This window comes from Dendrobates tinctorius, unplaced genomic scaffold (genome assembly GCF_039654945.1).
Source record: "Dendrobates tinctorius isolate UK_male_01 unplaced genomic scaffold, ASM3965494v1 ptg000010l, whole genome shotgun sequence".
NCBI lineage: Eukaryota > Metazoa > Chordata > Amphibia > Anura > Dendrobatidae > Dendrobates > Dendrobates tinctorius.
In genome coordinates, this window is record NW_027361678.1 from 6,052,501 (window position 1) to 6,069,965 (window position 17,465).

The following is a 17,465-nucleotide window of genomic DNA, read 5'->3' on the forward strand; positions in this document are numbered from 1 at the left end:
GAGCAGGAAGCAGAGACCCCAGTACATGCCGGAACAGGACCAGTGCGACAAACAAGGGAGAGATCCCCTCCTGATATCCGCCATGCTAGTACAGCAGATGTCTGGTGACAGCAACATTTCAGTCGTTCAATTTGGAGGGGCTTGAGAGACATTTACTCTCCCATTTGCCCCTCAATGCAATTGAAGCAGGTTCAACAAACCCACTAGGAAAAGGGTGTCTTAAAAAAAAATATATAACAAGACTTAAAAAGGGGTTGTCCAGTCCAAATTGATAAGTCAGCAATCACTGTGTGACTACGGACTTATGAATCCCCACCAGGGTACACACTGTACGCTGCGAGGAGTCGCCGGTTTCTGAGCGGGGACCGGAGGGTACGTATGAGCTAGAGACATAGATTTGGATCTGACAACCCCTTTAATCAGGCCTCCTTTACAAATACCATGCCTATAAAGTAAAAACATGAAACTATAAGTCTACAATATAATAAAACAATAAATATATATATATATATATATATATATATTCACACACACACACACACACACACACACACACAGTGGGGCAAAAAAGTATTTAGTCAGTCAGCAATAGTGCAAGTTCCACCACTTAAAAAGATGAGAGGCGTCTGTAATTTACATCATAGGTAGACCTCAACTATGGGAGACAAACTGAGAAAAAAAAAATCCAGAAAATCACATTGTCTGTTTTTTTTTCATTTTATTTGCATATTATGGTTGAAAATAAGTATTTGGTCAGAAACAAGCAATCAAGATTTCTGGCTCTCACAGACCTGTAACTTCTTCTTTAAGAGTCTCCTCTTTCCTCCACTCATTACCTGTAGTAATGGCACCTGTTTAAACTTGTTATCAGTATAAAAAGACACCTGTGCACACCCTCAAACAGTCTGACTCCAAACTCCACTATGGTGAAGACCAAAGAGCTGTCAAAGGACACCAGAAACAAAATTGTAGCCCTGCACCAGGCTGGGAAGACTGAATCTGCAATAGCCAACCAGCTTGGAGTGAAGAAATCAACTGTCGGAGCAATAATTAGAAAATGGAAGACATACAAGACCACTGATAATCTCCCTCGATCTGGTGCTCCACGCAAAATCCCACCCCGTGGGGTCAGAATGATCACAAGAACGGTGAGCAAAAATCCCAGAACCACGCGGGGGGACCTAGTGAATGAACTGCAGAGAGCTGGGACCAATGTAACAAGGCCTACCATAAGTAACACACTACGCCACCATGGACTCAGATCCTGCAGTGCCAGACGTGTCCCACTGCTTAAGCCTGTACATGTCCGGGCCCGTCTGAAGTTTGCTAGAGAGCATTTGGATGATCCAGAGGAGTTTGGGGAGAATGTCCTATGGTCTGATGAAACCAAACTGGAACTGTTTGGTAGAAACACAACTTGTCGTGTTTGGAGGAAAAAGAATACTGAGTTGCATCCATCAAACACCATACCTACTGTAAAGCATGGTGGTGGAAACATCATGCTTTGGGGCTGTTTCTCTGCAAAGGGGCCAGGACGACTGATCCGGGTACATGAAAGAATGAATGGGGCCTTGTATCGTGAGATTTTGAGTGCAAACCTCCTTCCATCACCAAGGGCATTGAAGATGAAACGTGGCTGGGTCTTTCAACATGACAATGATCCAAAGCACACCGCCAGGGCAACGAAGGAGTGGCTTCGTAAGCAGCATTTCAAGGTCCTGGAGTGGCCTAGCCAGTCTCCAGATCTCAACCCTATAGAAAACCTTTGGAGGGAGTTGAAAGTCCGTGTTGCCAAGCGAAAAGCCAAAAACATCACTGCTCTAGAGGAGATCTGCATGGAGGAATGGGCCAACATACCAACAACAGTGTGTGGCAACCTTGTGAAGACTTACAGAAAACGTTTGACCTCTGTCATTGCCAACAAAGGATATATCACAAAGTATTGAGATGAAATTTTGTTTCTGACCAAATACTTATTTTCCACCATAATATGCAAATAAAATGAAAAAAAAAAACCAGACAGTGATTTTCTGGATTTTTTTTTCTCAGTTTGTCTCCCATAGTTGAGGTCTACCTATGATGTAAATTACAGACTCCTCTCATCTTTTTAAGTGGTGGAACTTGCACTATTGCTGACTGACTAAATACTTTTTTGCCCCACTGTATATATATAAACAACGACAAAGCAAAGTCCAGCAATAACGTGAGCAATCCAGGATGCTGTTAAAATTTTTTTTCTTTTTATTCATAAGTCCATTAAAATGCAATGGTCCAAGCAGTTCAAAACAGCAATAACGCAGGAAAGTCGTGCAGATAGGACTACGCGTTTCAGCGGTAGAACCCGCCTTCTTCACGGTCCAGAATCTATATATATATATTCACACACATACAATCATTCTACCAGTATATCTTTACTAAAGAATAAAGCCTGGTGGGGGGCACTACAGCATCAGTGCGGTAGTGGTGGGTGATTTAACTGGAGACTATGATTTATTCTATACAGGGCCTTAAATATAAAACAAAAATTTACCAGTTTTCCTCTCTGCTGAGCCGATCTGGTTTCTCGGAGAGTGTAGACGTCCCCACAGACGGAGATTTCCCGCCACACGCCCGGTCTGGATTCATCGGTGAAGCCCCCTTTCGGATGCATAACAAGAACACCATTGGTGGTTAATCCATCCATGTGACCATCCGGATTCTTCCACTTTGCAGCTTTCTCCTAATGTAAGAAGGAAATGCTGCATATAATCACGTGTATCAGTTATCGGAGCGGCAAGGAGCCGGCGTATGCATCGCTCCAGCCACAGTGCTACTCTTCTGCTTGTGGTGTGGTAGTTACCACAATAACAGCACTGACCATCCATTTGCATGATGAAGAATGTCAGTTTATAGCCACTGATTCCCTAATAATTAAATGATGATGGGATTGATAGCTGATGTATTTCCTATAATGGGTGTAGATTGGGTGCAAGTCGTGGAAGGAGATATTCAGCAAGGACGCATCTGCCATCGTAGTGCTAGACCTTGGTCCACTAGTTGCAGTGTTGTGGACTGCCAATACAGTAGCATCTTACTATAGATAAATCAGCCACATGGGATCAGTCAAGAAAATCCCAAATACTGTAGAGCCGGAGGTCAGAGGGCAGGACAGGAGTGGTGTTGAAAGGATCAACATCAGTGAGCTCAAGACTAGATTACCAATAGTGGTCCCACGGCAGATCGGCCACATTGCAGTCTGATCATGGACAGATTTGTATAGACATCTGAATGCTTTGCGCCAAGTCTGAGACTAAGAACAATGCTCTCATAGACTTACACTGAGATAGTGACGGTTAGCAGTGACTTCCGGCCAGTCACCACTGTGGTCACAAGAGGGTGGATAGGAACCAGAGCAGCACTGGACACAATAGACAAAAAAAGGAAATGGTACCTTAAAAAGAGAAGGTTATCACCTATTCATAGACTAGGTGACAAATCTTGAAGGGAACCTGTCAGCAGGATTGTGCACAGTAACCTACAGACAGTGTCAGGTTGGCGCCATTATACTGATTACACTGATACCTGGTGATGAAGTCCGTCTTGTGGTTGCTGTTTAATCTTTATTTTCAGTTTTGAGTTAGGCTAGTTTCACACTAGCGTTTATTCGACACAGCGCATGGCACCGCTAAGCCCCACCCCCTGCCAGCTCCCTGCTCTCCCCATCCGGTCATCGCCGCCTACTATCGCACATGGACGCTTGCGATCTGCGCACCCCATCTTTAGCATAGGGTGCGCTGGCCGTGAGCTAGTAGGATTTTTGCGTGCGCTGCGCACTTTTGAAGGTGCACCCGTGCGCGCCGAACGCAGCATGTTGCATTTCGGCACGCACGGCGCACCTTCAAAAGTGCGCAGCGCACGCCAAAATCCTACTAGTGCACGATCTGCGCACCCTATGCTAAAGATAGCGTGCGCAGATCGCAAGCGTCCATGTGAGATAGTAGGCGGCGATGACCAGATGGGGCGGGCAGGGAGCCGGCAGGGGGCGGGGCTTAGTGGCGCCGTGCACTGCGTCGAATAAACGCTAGTGTGAAACTAGCCGTAATGATATGCCCGTGCTCTGGGGCAGCCTGTGGGAAGTCTTCATGTGATGCTCTGATTAAGTATTCATCAGTATGGCTTCTGACAGGTCACTGATCCCTCAGTGACCTGCCCCCTAGTTTGCATAATGAATATTATACACAGCTTGCAAAAAAAAAACAAAAAAAAAACAAAAACAAAAAACTCTTCTGCAGGCAGGTTAGTGAGGGATCGGTGACCTGTCCGAAGTCATACACATGAATAATCAGAGCACCACATGAAGATCCCCTACAGGCTGCCCCGGAGCACAACAATTTCATTAGCTAAAAACTGAAAATACACAGGTATTACATAACTGGTAATGTGTTTTTTCATGAGACATGATGGCAACACGAGAGAGGGGATCCGCCCTTCAAGGACAGGAAACCTTCAAGATAAAAGGGGCGGCTCCTCTCTCCGCATCAGTTCTACAGAGCACAAGAGGAACTCTGCAGATTAGTATACATATAAATAATACATTCTTTATGCACCTAATTACCAACACCCAAGGGAGTGTATAATGCTAATAATGCACCAAACTAATAACGTGATCAATAGGGAGGGAATATAAGGGTGCAGTCATGTCTCATGAAAAACACATTACTAGGTATGTAATACCCGTGTCTTTCCATCATACATGACGGCACCACGAGAGAGTTACAGAGATTTGTAGTCTCTTTAGGGAGGGATCACCGCTTGTAACACTCTTCTCCCAAATGTGAGATCAGAGGTAGCAGATAGGTCTAACCTATAATGTTTGAAAAAGGTAGACGGAGCGGACCAAGTGGCTGCCTTACAGGTTTGGTCGATGGAAGCATCTGCTCTCTCCGCCAAGGATGTCGCCATGGCCCTCGTGGAGTGGGCTTTTAGACACTCTGGAACAGCTCTGCCTGCAATACTATAAGCTAGCATAATGGCCTCTCTCACCCATCTAGCTATAGTCTGTTTAGAGGCTTTAAACCCCTTCCTTGCCACCTGGAACGAGACAAATAAGGCCCTCTGCTTTCACCAAGGTCTTGTTACCGCTAAATACTGCAGGATACATCTCTTAACATCCAGGCAATGAAGCCTCTCCTCCTTCTGGTTACTAGGGTTAGGACAAAAAGATGGTAAGATTATCTCCTGAGCCCTATGGAACTGTGACACCACCTTGGTGAGATGTGCCAGATCTAACTTTAACACGCTATCGTCCATGACCTGAGTGTAGGGAGGGTCAGCTGATAACACATGTAAATCCCCAATCCTACAGGCTGACGTGAGCGCCACTAATAAAGCTGTTTTTAATGTTAGTATCTTATCTGACGTTGTGTTTAATGGCTCAAAAGGGACTTTCTGTCGGAGATAATACTAAATTAAGATTCCAAGGAGGAGGAGTAGGAGATGGGACAGAATCAGCTCTACTACAGGCTCGGATAAACCTGGCCACCCACCTATTGTTTGCCATGTCACAGTTAAATAAAGCTGCCAGGACTGAAACGTGTACTTTGAGGGTACTGACTGCTACTAACCCCAACTCTAAACCTTTCTGCAGAAATTCCAGTATTGCCACTATCGGGACTTGCCCCTTCCCGTACTGGCCCTGAGACAGATAAGAATTTTCTCCATATCCTCACATAAATTTTGGTGGTTACTGGCTTTCTACTGAGTAAGGTGGATATTAACCCAGCTGAGAATCCCTTTTTTTCTATCAGTGACCTTTTAAATTCCAGGCTGTCAAATGCAGCCTGGACTTCTGAGGGTGACTGAAAGGACCCTGCGTTAGAAGGTCCTGGTCCTCTGGGAGCACCCATGAATCCCAGTCACGGACATCTCTCTCTGCCAGTAGAAACATGGTCTTTTTGGCCAAAAAGGGGCTACCATAATCACCCTGGCTTTGTCCTCTCATATCTTTTTCAGCACTGCTTGTATGAGACATATTGGAGGGAAGGCGTACAGGAGTTCTGATGTCCACTCTATCCTGAAGGCGTCTACTGCCAATGGCCTGTCTGCTGGACTTAGGGAACAGAATTTCTGAACTTTCCTAATGGGTTTTGAGGCAAAGAGATCTATACTGGGTTTTCCCCACATGTGCACTATCCGTTGAAAAATGGACTCTTAGGGACCAGTCTCCTTGCCTTAAGTGGTTCCTGCTGAGAAAATCTGCCTTCAGGTTGTCTACACCTCAGATATGCAGGGCCAACAATGAGAGGAAATGGTGTTCTGCCAGAATCATGATCCTCTTTGTTATCTGCATCAATGACAGAGAACGGGTGCCCCCTGGTTGTTTATATATGCGACCCACTGTTCAGTTGTCCGATAAGAGGACACCATGTGAGAGTTCTAATTGTGGTAACAACCCCTTTAGCGCCTTTTCGATTGCCAGAAGTTCCCAATCATTTGAGGATAAATTTCTTTCCTCCTGGGCCCAGGGATCCTGGAGCCATAACGCGTCTAGGTGGTCTCCCCACTCCCAAGGACTGGTGTCCGTTGTGACTACTTTGGAGGCTGCGTATGTCCTGGGTACTCCTCCCGGGGTTGATTTTATCTGCAACCACCACCTGAGTGACTGGAGTACTGAGTCCAGGAGGGTGAGCTTCCGCTCTAACTGTCCCTGAAGTTCCAGGTCGTTCTGCAGCACACACCATTGCAGCTCCCTTGTATGGAACTGGGCCCATTTCACCGCTGGTATGCAGGAGGTTAGAGACCCCAACACTGACATTGCCCTTCTCTGAGTCATTTCCGGCTTTTTTATTGTTGTTACAATTATTTGTTTGATTTTTTCCTCTTTCTCCTCTGGGAGGTGACATTACTGCACCACCGAGTCCACCGCTAGCCCCAGGAAATTCTGGATCATTGCTTGTTCCAGCTTGGATTTTTTGAGGTTCAGCTGCAATCCCAGCATCTGTAGTGTTTCCAACACTATTGTGACTTGTTCTTGACAGTGAGGGAAATTTCTTCCCACTATCAAGAAGTCGTCCAGATAAGGTATTATCAGAGTATATTTTTCTCCGAGATGTGCTGTGACCTCTGCAATCAACTTTGTGACTACCCGAGGGGCTATCGCTACTCCAAAGGGCAGAGTCCTGTACTGAAAGTGACGTAACTGTGACCCCAGTTATGTCACCCTGAGATTTGCAATCTTGTTGCCGGATCGGGACGTGGTAATAAGCATCCTTCAGATCCAGGACTGCCACAAACACTGCGGAAAGAGGAGTTTTACTGGTGACCTTATCGTCTCCATCTTGAAAGACGGGATTATCAGAAGCCTTTCAGATTTATAATTGTCCGGCTTTTTTTTATAAGAAATAGGGGGGAGTAAAAACCTTCCTCTACCGAAACCTCTTCCAGGACATGTTTGTCTAGGAGCGAGATTACTCCCCCTTCCAGACTTTTGTTTTTCTTGTGAGGACGGTGCTGGAGTCTGCATGTATCTTTGTGGCGGCCAGTGGTGGAACCTTAACTCCAGACCCGATCCCGCAATTTTCCGGATCCAGGTGCTCGATGAAATCCTCTCCCAGGCTGGAAGGAAGTGAGAGCCTCCCACCTGAGAAGGACAGTCACTGAGTGGATTTTTTGGTGTCTTTGGAGAGCTTGCCGAAGTAGAAGCCTCTCCCTCCTCTGGATCGTTTGTCAGAGTTGTTTCTGTCTCGATCTTTGTACTGATGTCTTCTGAACTTCCGGCCCTTCTAAAAGGAGCGCCGAAAGGCCTGAAATGGCTGCTTTGGGAAGTTTTTCTTCTTGTCGCTGGCTTTTTCCAACACCTAGCAAATAAGCCATACTGAACGTCGTCCCACATTGGCCAATGCTGCTGATTTTTCGGCCAATCTCGCTGAATCCGCTGAAGCTTCAGCTAGAAATACTGCAGCTGCTCTTATGGCCTGTTTTGCCTCTAGGATAGTCTCCCTGGGGACAGGTTATCAACCCATATTTTTAGGGATCTAGCCACACAAGTGGCCGCAATGGCCAGTCTTCGTGCCCCAGTTGATGCCTCTCAGGTCGTTTTAAGACAACTATCTGTCTTTCTGTCCAGAGGTTCTTTCAGGGAACCTAAATCCTCAAAAGGCAGGGAGGACTTTTTGGCGACTTTTGAGATTGCTACATAAATCTTTGGAGCCCTATCCCAGGATGAGGATGCTTCTTCATCAAAGGGGTACCTCCTCTTTAGGGAATTGACTATCTGGGACTTAGTCTATGGCTTTTCGCATTCCCTTTTAATGAGGCCTTGCAGCTGTTCGTTAATAGGGAATGCTCTACGTTTTTTACTTTTGCAAGCTGCCAAACATGACTTCCTGGGCTGTCTTTTTTGCTTTCTCATCTACCAGTCCCATGGTAGAACGGACAGCCTTTATAAGCCAGCCTGTAGCTTCCACTGGGAATATATCTTCCTCATTTGAGCTACTCTCCGAGTAACGTGATCTATCCGAGTCTTCCTCTGATCTCGAGGCGTCATCTTGAGACACCAACGAAGGGCTGGATCTGTCCCTAGATTTGCTATCCGCATCCGTTGTCTGTAATGCCTTCACTGACTTACAGACCTCTGACTGAGTCAGGGATCTTTCACAAAGCGAGAGCTGTGACAAACAGTCATGACATACAGTGACCACCAATCAGTGCAGAGGGGCGTGGAAAAGGTAGCGCTCAATCACGCCTATCGAAGTTGGGGTCTTTTACAATACATGCTGTGTGACATGTCTCAACGACTGCCAAGGTCGCTATACAGATCGCTGATGAGTCGTTTATGAGATCTTCCTGTTTGGAAGATAACTAGCGACCATATAGCGATGTACAAACGATCTCTGCCAGGTCGTGTCGTTGTCGTGATCGCTGGTGCGATCGCTTAGTGTGACAGTACCTTAAGATTCTCAGCAAAAGAGGGTGTCTCCTCCGCCACTGTTCTATCATTACAGTCCTGGCATAATCTCCTATTCCAGGATGCTTCTAAGGGACTTTTCCATAAGGGACATTCCTTATTCTTAGTTTTTGATTTACTCTTCTTAGGGACCCTCCTATACTCCACCCACCAATGTATGTAAAAAGAGGGGAGAGATGGAGACAAAAGAGAAGAGACAGAGAACAGACATTAGCGTGCTGGACTTTCTCGAAGCTCATTCACCAATCGGATGCTCCAAAGGATGGGTACCGGATCTGGAGGCTGACTGGTCTTCTCACTGTCTCCCAATGAGACTATGTACCCCTCCTTTTTAGAACCATGACGATCCGCCCGTACACTGCCCGAGCGGCTTCCACTGCTGCTACGGCGCGTCTGGCTCTTTTCATTTGAGCAAGACAGCCTCTCCTGCACCTCCTGGTGCGGCTGTAAGTGCTCTGGTGAAAAGCTCTCCATCCTACAAGCTACCACCTGACGAGAGTAGTCACATTCAATTTTTTTTTAATTAATTTATCACCTGGTTGATCCTGCACCTACCGGCTGCTTGAGCTTCCTGGACCACGCATGCGCTCTGTGCCCGGTCATGTGCGCACACCCGGCAACCACATCCGGTGTGTGCTGCTCTATCCGGTGCCCGCGCCCCCCCTCTTAACTATCCGGGTGTATGTGCTCCTCGCGCACACCCGGCAACCATTTCCGGTGCGCGCTCTGTACTGCTTCTGGTGTGCTCACCCTGTCATGTGCGCACATCCGTGGATTACTTCCGGAACGCTCCGGACTACCTCCGGTGCGCGCTCCCCGACATTCCGGCCCTGGTGCATCTGCTGCTGGCACGAGTCCTCCCGGGTGTTCACGCCCGCCGCGTGCACCTGGCTTCCACTTCCAGAGAGCGCCCGACTACTTCCGCTGCGCGCTCCCTTCCTCTCGTACCCGGCAGCTGCTTGTGCCCCGGGTGTACACGCCTGCTACGCGCACCCGGCTTTCACTTCTGGTGCGCGCTCGGGTCACGGTGCGAACCTGTTCCGGCGTTCCCACGCCACCAACGCCATGACACCCGCTGCTGCCGCCCTCATTCCTGTGGCCCTACATGGACCTGGTCTCAGGAGGAAGCATCCACGGCCGCCCTGGCCACCACTGTTAGAGGTACTCTTCTCCAGGGCAGTCCACGGTGTCAGGCTCCTGTACTCAACAGGAGGGACACACGTGGCCTCCGAGGAGCTTTTAATTCTGGCCGGGCACCGATGTGCCTCACAGGCTGCATGGCCATCCACTGTCGACAGGGAAGGCACATTGAATGTGGCTTCCGAGGACCCCCATACATCTTGCGGGTTGTAGGCATCAGGGAAGGTACACGAATGTGGCCTCCGAGGCTCCAAATTTCACCCGGGCATTTGCCTCACAGGCTGTGGCCATGCATTCGCTCAGGGGGGGCATGGGAATACATGGCCCCCGAGGAGACTACCAGCATCTGGTGACGGATGCAGCAGACCAGTGCCTGCTAACAACCATCCGACCCGGGCATCCTCTTTTTTCTTCAAGAGTCTTCATCTTGAGGGTTCCCCATCAAGGACAGGAAACCAACTGATGCGGAGAGAGGAGCCGCCCCTTTTATCCTGAAGGTTTCCTGTTCTTGAAGGGCGGAACCCCTCTCGTGGTGCCATCATGTATGACGGAAAAAAAGATTAAACAACCACAAGACAGATTTCATCACTAGGTATCATTATAATCAGTATAACGGCACCGACCTGACTGTCTGTAGGTCACTGTGCACAATCCTGCTGACAAGTTCCCTTTAAATTGACAGGTGGTGGTCCAACCACTGAGACCTGCACCAATTGCAAGATTTTAGAATGGATTATAGCGTATATGCTCAACCGCCACCGTACTTCTGCAGACCGCCGCTCAGCTTTTTCTAGCAGCCCCATAAAGAATGAATAAAGCAGCGGTAAAATGTGCACAGCCACTAAATGGTAATGGTGAAATAAGAGCCCTAAATAGCCAATCTGTGGGGGTCGACAAGTCATCACCTATCCAGTGGATAATGTCTCTTTACAGGACGGCCCCTTTAATGCTGCAGAACAAAATCATATTTTCCATGGACTCCAATGGAAGGAAAGTCTTAAGATTGTGCCCCCACAGGTGACAATTACTGCCACAAGAACTTTGTCCCTTACAGCCGCCATACAATACTCACACCAAGAAAGATATTTTTAGAGGAGTCGAATCCTGCTGCAAAGATTCTGGCGGTGTACGGTGGGTTGCGATCGCAGACGATCCTACATGCGAACCTGGAGATGGTGCTTTGTGTTATCTGAGCCTCGTCATTCTGGTTACCAGATATCGTGTCCGTAACAACAAAGTCAATTGGGCTTTCTGTCGATCTTCCAATCTACAAAATAAAAGAATATAAAGAAGACGGTGAGGTCACCATGTCATTTATTCCGCTAGACATTAATATGGAGCCATGAGGGCCCAAAACACAAATCAAAGAAAGGAACCCCTTTCTGCTGCGATTAATGGGGTATGAATAACATGCAGAGACCCCCACATTATGAGATAGTAACACTAAGAATGGGGGCAGATATGGAAGAGTCACATTACTACCTGAAAGGCTGCCATATAACACTTCGTTTTCCCTGCAGAGGTTCGCTGCACTGACTGATGAGATTGCGCAGAGAAATTTTGTATGGCTTCCACCAAGGAGCAGCCATCAGCCCAATAGCAGCCACACAGGAGGAAATTCCTAATTACATGTTGTCATTGCAGCAATGTTATATTCTTCACCCTTCAGCATTCTGTAATCCCATTTCCCTGCCAACAGAAGCTTCAGTAACTGCAACATCACATCCCTCCTCTCCCCACTGTCTCCAATATCTACAGAAAGCAAGGCAGATGACTGGAGCACAGCTATTGTGAGAAGGAGCATTTATAGGCATGATGGAAGTGGCCTAACTTGCAAATTTTAGGCCATGTTCATAAGCAAATTTTGTGTCGCTGAAAAGGCCAAATGTATCCACAGGGACCCAGAATTAGTCAAAATGCTTCAAATTGTTTTAATTTTTCCTTACGGAACCAGACTACACTATTCTGCAGAGATGCCGCAATAATCCATATAGCAGGTTTTATTACAATGTGACCTTATAGAAATAGAAAATCTGGAATACCCCGTCGTATTGGCACTCTCAAGCTGTCCCATAGAGAATAAATGGAGTGGTGCATGTGTGGCCATCACTATACTTCGAGCCAGTTCTCTGAATCATTGAAAGTCTCAGCAGTGAGACCCCCCATCAATCTGGAAGTTACCACCTCTCCACCTGTTTGGCGCTATATTATAACTAGTGATGAGCGAGCGTGCTGGGATAAAGTGTTATGCGCCATGCTCAGGTGCTAAACGGGTGCTTGAATAATATGTTTGCGTCCCCGCGGCTGCATATCTTGCGGCAATAATATAAGCACCTGAAACATATCCGTGTCCTTGTCATGGGTGTACTCCACAACCACGGTCTGGTTTCTGGACAGAGTGTAGGAGATGCTGTGTTGACCTCTACTGCTGATTGCCTGGAAGGAGTGAAAAAAAAAGCAGAAAGAAAAGAAGTTTGTTGATCAGACACTTAATGAGGTTCGTTTTCTGGAAATGTCATCATTCACATCACTCAACAATTCTACCAGAGGAGGAAGACAAATCTATGGTCAGAATACGATTGACTCTGTAAAGCTGGTGGAGGTCCAAGTAATTGGGACTGGGGTGCAATACCAGCCACTGCCCATAGACAAATGTGGCGCTATTTCTGGGGAGGGGGGGGGGGATTAAAAATGGCAAATCCTTTTCTAATCTCAAGAGTTCATCAAGAAATTGCCATTTATCCAGTGACTATTTTGTGATGTGCAGATAAATTGTATCCATTAGTGATAATGGTGTGTGATCTCGTATTCGCATTTCTTGCCGTCTTTTGCAGATGATCTGTACGTTTTTATTTTTAATGACCTGTAAAGTTCACTTGACCTAAATCAATGGGATCTGAAAACATTGCATCTCTCTCTTTTCAGCTCTTTTGCCAGTTAATAACAGGACTTGGAAACCAGTAAGGAAAACTGACGGTTAATCCTTAGTGTGAAGAGCGGCTAGCAATTCTGTACGCTCATGGAGATCTCCACCGGTTCGTGTCATGGCTGGAGGCTTACATCAGGAGCCTTCCCGAATGAGCGCCTCCGATGTAGGCTGTTGTATCGGGCATGTCACCAAGATGGTCATTAATTCCCATAAAAAAAAAATAAATAAAATTCTGTCCAGCATAGATTTGTCAAGGATTCTTTTACATACAAAAAAGGTGAATATCAATATATTCCAGTCTGATGGAGGCAAAGAGGACAATCTATGGCTTCCACTGGGTTATAGGTGCGCTATGGATCCATTTGTGGCACTCGAAAATTTATGGCCACCAACGAATTTAAAAAAAAATGGCTCGCACAAGTCAGATATTGACTTTGGGATACCATGACAATTCAGAAGATCGCCAGTAGAGTTCTGTAGAACAAAATGATTCTCCAGATCTGGAGGCCACATCAAAATTCGATAGCAGCAGGGCCAGAGCCCTGTGCAACTCGTTCTGCATGCCCGGCCACTTCTAATTACTAGTCCCCTATGATGACTACTAATGAGTAGAAGATGTGACCCTCCAGCTTTCAATAACTGCTCCAGTAACACGGCGGCCAGGTGTTATAAAGCCAGTAGTATGACATCATTTAAAGCACCACTCCAGCGGTTTTTTTGTTTTTTTCAGGGCTGGAGTGGTACTTTAAACCCAAGTCCCCTGCCCCCCTGTCTTACACTCACCCTACTGACTGTTTTTCGGTGATGCTCAGGTCCCACGGCAGCATCTTGTGACCGCAGATTCTGACTGGCCAGAAGTAAGGAGTAATGGTCACAAGAGTTCATTGCAAGACTATAAGATGAGGCCGAGTCTAGAACAAGGCTCTCAGACTTGCATTGAGTTGTGTCCTCCGGAGCGCTCCATGAACCAGTCAAGCAGCCGGCAGGTCACAAACTAACGGAGACTGATAGGAGCGGTGGTGATTGATAACAGCTGAAGACATCGAAAGGAGAGTATAAGACAGGGGACTTAGATATGAAGCACCATAAAATTAAAAAAAATATAAAATAAAAAAAACACTGGAGTGGTGCTTTAATCTAGAATCCAGTGGTCCAGAATTAAGGCGGTTTCACACATTCACGGGCCAAGTATGGACCGGCCATGGCTCCCCTGACCATTTATGCTTACGAGACTTCAGATTAGGCCAGAGGACCAGTGGTCGGTCCAGAAGTTTTGGTATGTCCTCAGACCACGAGTGTTAGATGTTCTACTTGCATCAATCACTACATCATCTTGTAACCTCACCCTCACCCTAATCCCTTCCTAAATCCCAATCTCGGGTGTTTCTAGGAATGCTTGTACTAACCCTTCTTTACCATTGTATCTAGGTCCGTAACAACAACACCCAACCTCCAAAATGGAAAAAACAAAATAAAAACACACTATACCCCTAGGTCACAATTCTAATTTCGACACATATCCCTCAGTGCTGTTCCACAGAAAAAGTAACAGAAATTTACCAATTTTGTTAATTAGAGCTGATCAAAAAGACTTTCATAGGTACCACATAGGACCACAGCCCTCTGGACCTCATCCTCCTACCTGCCACCTCTTCAGATCAGAATTCCGGTGTGATGTCATAGGTGCGGCACAAAAGGGACCTCATGTGGGGCCTACTACGTAGAAGGCTCTGGTCTGGCAGCCAAGGACTACCGATGTGGCCATTGGACCCAGCCTATTAATCATTCATCCCTGATTAGTACTAGCTCAATTTGCTCCAAATCCGGTCTGATTATTCTGAGCGTTCACCGAGAGGAAAAACACAATTAAAACAAATGCTCTTTAAATATTCACAATATTTCCCAATGAAATCTATAATTACATGTAACAGCCAGTGAATGAAAGTAGAGTCGGAGCACCGTTCTCTGCACCACTCTCCATATAAGAGCGCTATGTTGTAGATTAGTAATGGTAACACATTAGCGGCAGCTGCCCAGTAGAGAAAGTAGAGAAAATTAACCAAATGAAACGTCTGGAAGAGATAACGCATGCTTTGTAAATAATATTTATGGCTAAAAGATTCCCTGTAACCGAATCCTTCATAAATTATGTAGGATCCGCTCTAACCCACAATGGGGATTAATTAATGCACGACGATGAAGAGACATCGATTACAGCACTCATCTAGATGGGAGAAAAGAAAGCTTCACGTGTTCAGAAAAAGACAAACAAAAAAAAAAAAACACAACAACAACACATGATTCATCCTGCACAGGACAGGCAGGAGAACAAGGGGCGACTGTGGCCCAAATTCATCAAGACTTTAATGCAGAATTCTAGCAAAAAAAGCTGGGAAAAGTCACGTAATTTAGGTGGAACTCTGAGCTGCGCCTATATTTTGCAGCTTTTGGCGTCTTCACCCTAGTTTTTCGAAGTTCTGTTGCAAGTGGGCAGGGACATAACCTCGCCCCACCAATGATCGGCAGCTTTCTGCCTATGCATTGTGTATACGGGAAGCTGCCAGTGATTGGGATGGGGCTATACAGAGCAGGAGGACTACATGGCATGAGACACCTAGTCCTGTAGTGATGATCTCCACTGATTTTATTGAAACGGTATCATTGCTGGAATGGGCAGCAACAGACATCGGAAGTTCCAAATTCCCTCAGTGCCGTGGCTACATCGCAGCGCAATACAAGCAAACGAGGTTGCATTATGTCGCCTACACTACCATAACAAGCAAGCCGCAAGAAAATGGACCAGGTTGACTACTTGCTTGTCAGTCACCGTACCCTCAATGTCGCAATGCAACTCCACTCTTGTCTTGTGCTGCGATGTGGTAGTGGCACTGATTGATCCTTGGTCACACCACTTGTCTCATGACCAAAGTCGCCGTGTAGCTCCAGCCTTAATCTTTAGGTGGATTTGGCAACAAATGTTCCTGTTCCCCATGGCGCCACCACAGGGTAAAGGAAGTATTACAGTTCATTAATGAAAGTCAATGTAATACCAGGTCTTTGAGAGGTAATAAAAGGGGCAGCATTTACAGACCACGATTTAAACCTTTCGAGTGACAACATATAGGTCCATCTTTGTGATTAGCGCTAAGATTCGCCAGCAATAAACAGCACATGTAAATGCAGCCACGTTATATATATGCATATAGGTGACAAGAGAAGGAACAGGGGTGAATCTTATATTCTATATTCTGTCTCACCTCCTCTGTAGGACTGTGTGAGATCGCACAAGGCTGCAAACTACCAGCGCTGCTTCCTTTATTCCTGATATACAGATCCTGCGTACCAAAATTAGACAAGTTAATCCATGCAGAAGGTGACCAACAAGCATACAGGTATAGAGATCCCTTCCCCAGTAACATACAGGTATAGAGATCCCTTCCCCAGTAACATACAGGTATAGAGATCCCTTCCCCAGTAACATACCAATAGAGATCCCTTCCCCAGTAACATACTCATACAGCACACAGGTATAGAGATCCCTTCCCCACATGCCTGATAATAATGTCCATGGCACACACAGATTTTTATGGTATTTTCTACTTAAAGTAGCACTTCTGGCATTTTTTTATTATGTAACTATTCTATAAGAAAATTCCTGGATTTTAGGTCTTGTGATCTCATGGCAGCCCCCTTGTTAATTAGGTACATGCCTTTCTGTTCTCTCAAGCAGCTCACCATATCACTCATAAGTAGTTCCTGTGTTGTACCATTGAAATCCTTCACAAGTAGCTGCAAAAACTCTTACCACAGTTACTGATGATGATAACACAGCTATTACCACACAAAATGATGACAGTTCAGCCTCCGTGACTGCATTTAGGAGAATATAGAAAGAAAAACATACAGCATTGGCTCTATCTAACAATGTCTTGCTCTGTCATGTACACTGAATAAGGAAAGTACATGAAATGAAAAGTGTATTGTCATCAATCAGGTGGTGGTGGGGGGCGGGGCGGTAAAAATATAGCAGTTTTCTTTAAACGGGTTGCTGGCTACTTTTCCAAATTTCATCTGATCACTTTCTAAATGTGTTACTTTTGTGTCCGTCTTCCCACTTGGATTCCCGCTTGGTAGCAGTCATGTGATCCCGCCTATCATCCTGCGAGGGTCTCCCTGATGGTTTCTCTCATCCTGCCTCCAAATGAATGTCACTCCAGAGGCTAGATATATTATCCACCACTGTGGATGATGCAGAAAAAAATGCTCTAAACTGGACAACCCCCTTTAAATACACCCCCATTAGAGCGTATGGGTGTCATAAAAGGTATTAATTTAATCAGGACCTCCTTCTACCAGCCATTGTCACTAGCAAAGAGTATCTTTTTCTCTGGTGGGTCCACATAGTAACGGAACAGCCATTACCATAAATATCTGATCCCTTTAAATTAAATC

The 17,465-nt window shown here is 46.1% G+C and overlaps 1 protein-coding gene across 2 annotated transcripts in view; it reads right to left on the reverse strand.

The window, feature by feature from the left end:
* Positions 1-17,465, reverse strand: part of PELI2 (pellino E3 ubiquitin protein ligase family member 2) — a 90,934-nt gene that overhangs the window by 1,015 nt on the left and 72,454 nt on the right. Inside the window, exons 3-6 of one of the 2 annotated variants that reach the window (XM_073585963.1) lie at positions 16,271-16,348; positions 12,419-12,520; positions 11,157-11,351; positions 2,531-2,719 (exon numbers count right to left, since the gene is read on the reverse strand). In XM_073585963.1, the coding sequence (XP_073442064.1) occupies positions 2,531-2,719; positions 11,157-11,351; positions 12,419-12,520; positions 16,271-16,348 (564 nt within the window). The remainder of the gene's footprint in view (positions 1-2,530; positions 2,720-11,156; positions 11,352-12,418; positions 12,521-16,270; positions 16,349-17,465) is intronic. The other variant, XM_073585972.1, reaches the window with a different exon arrangement.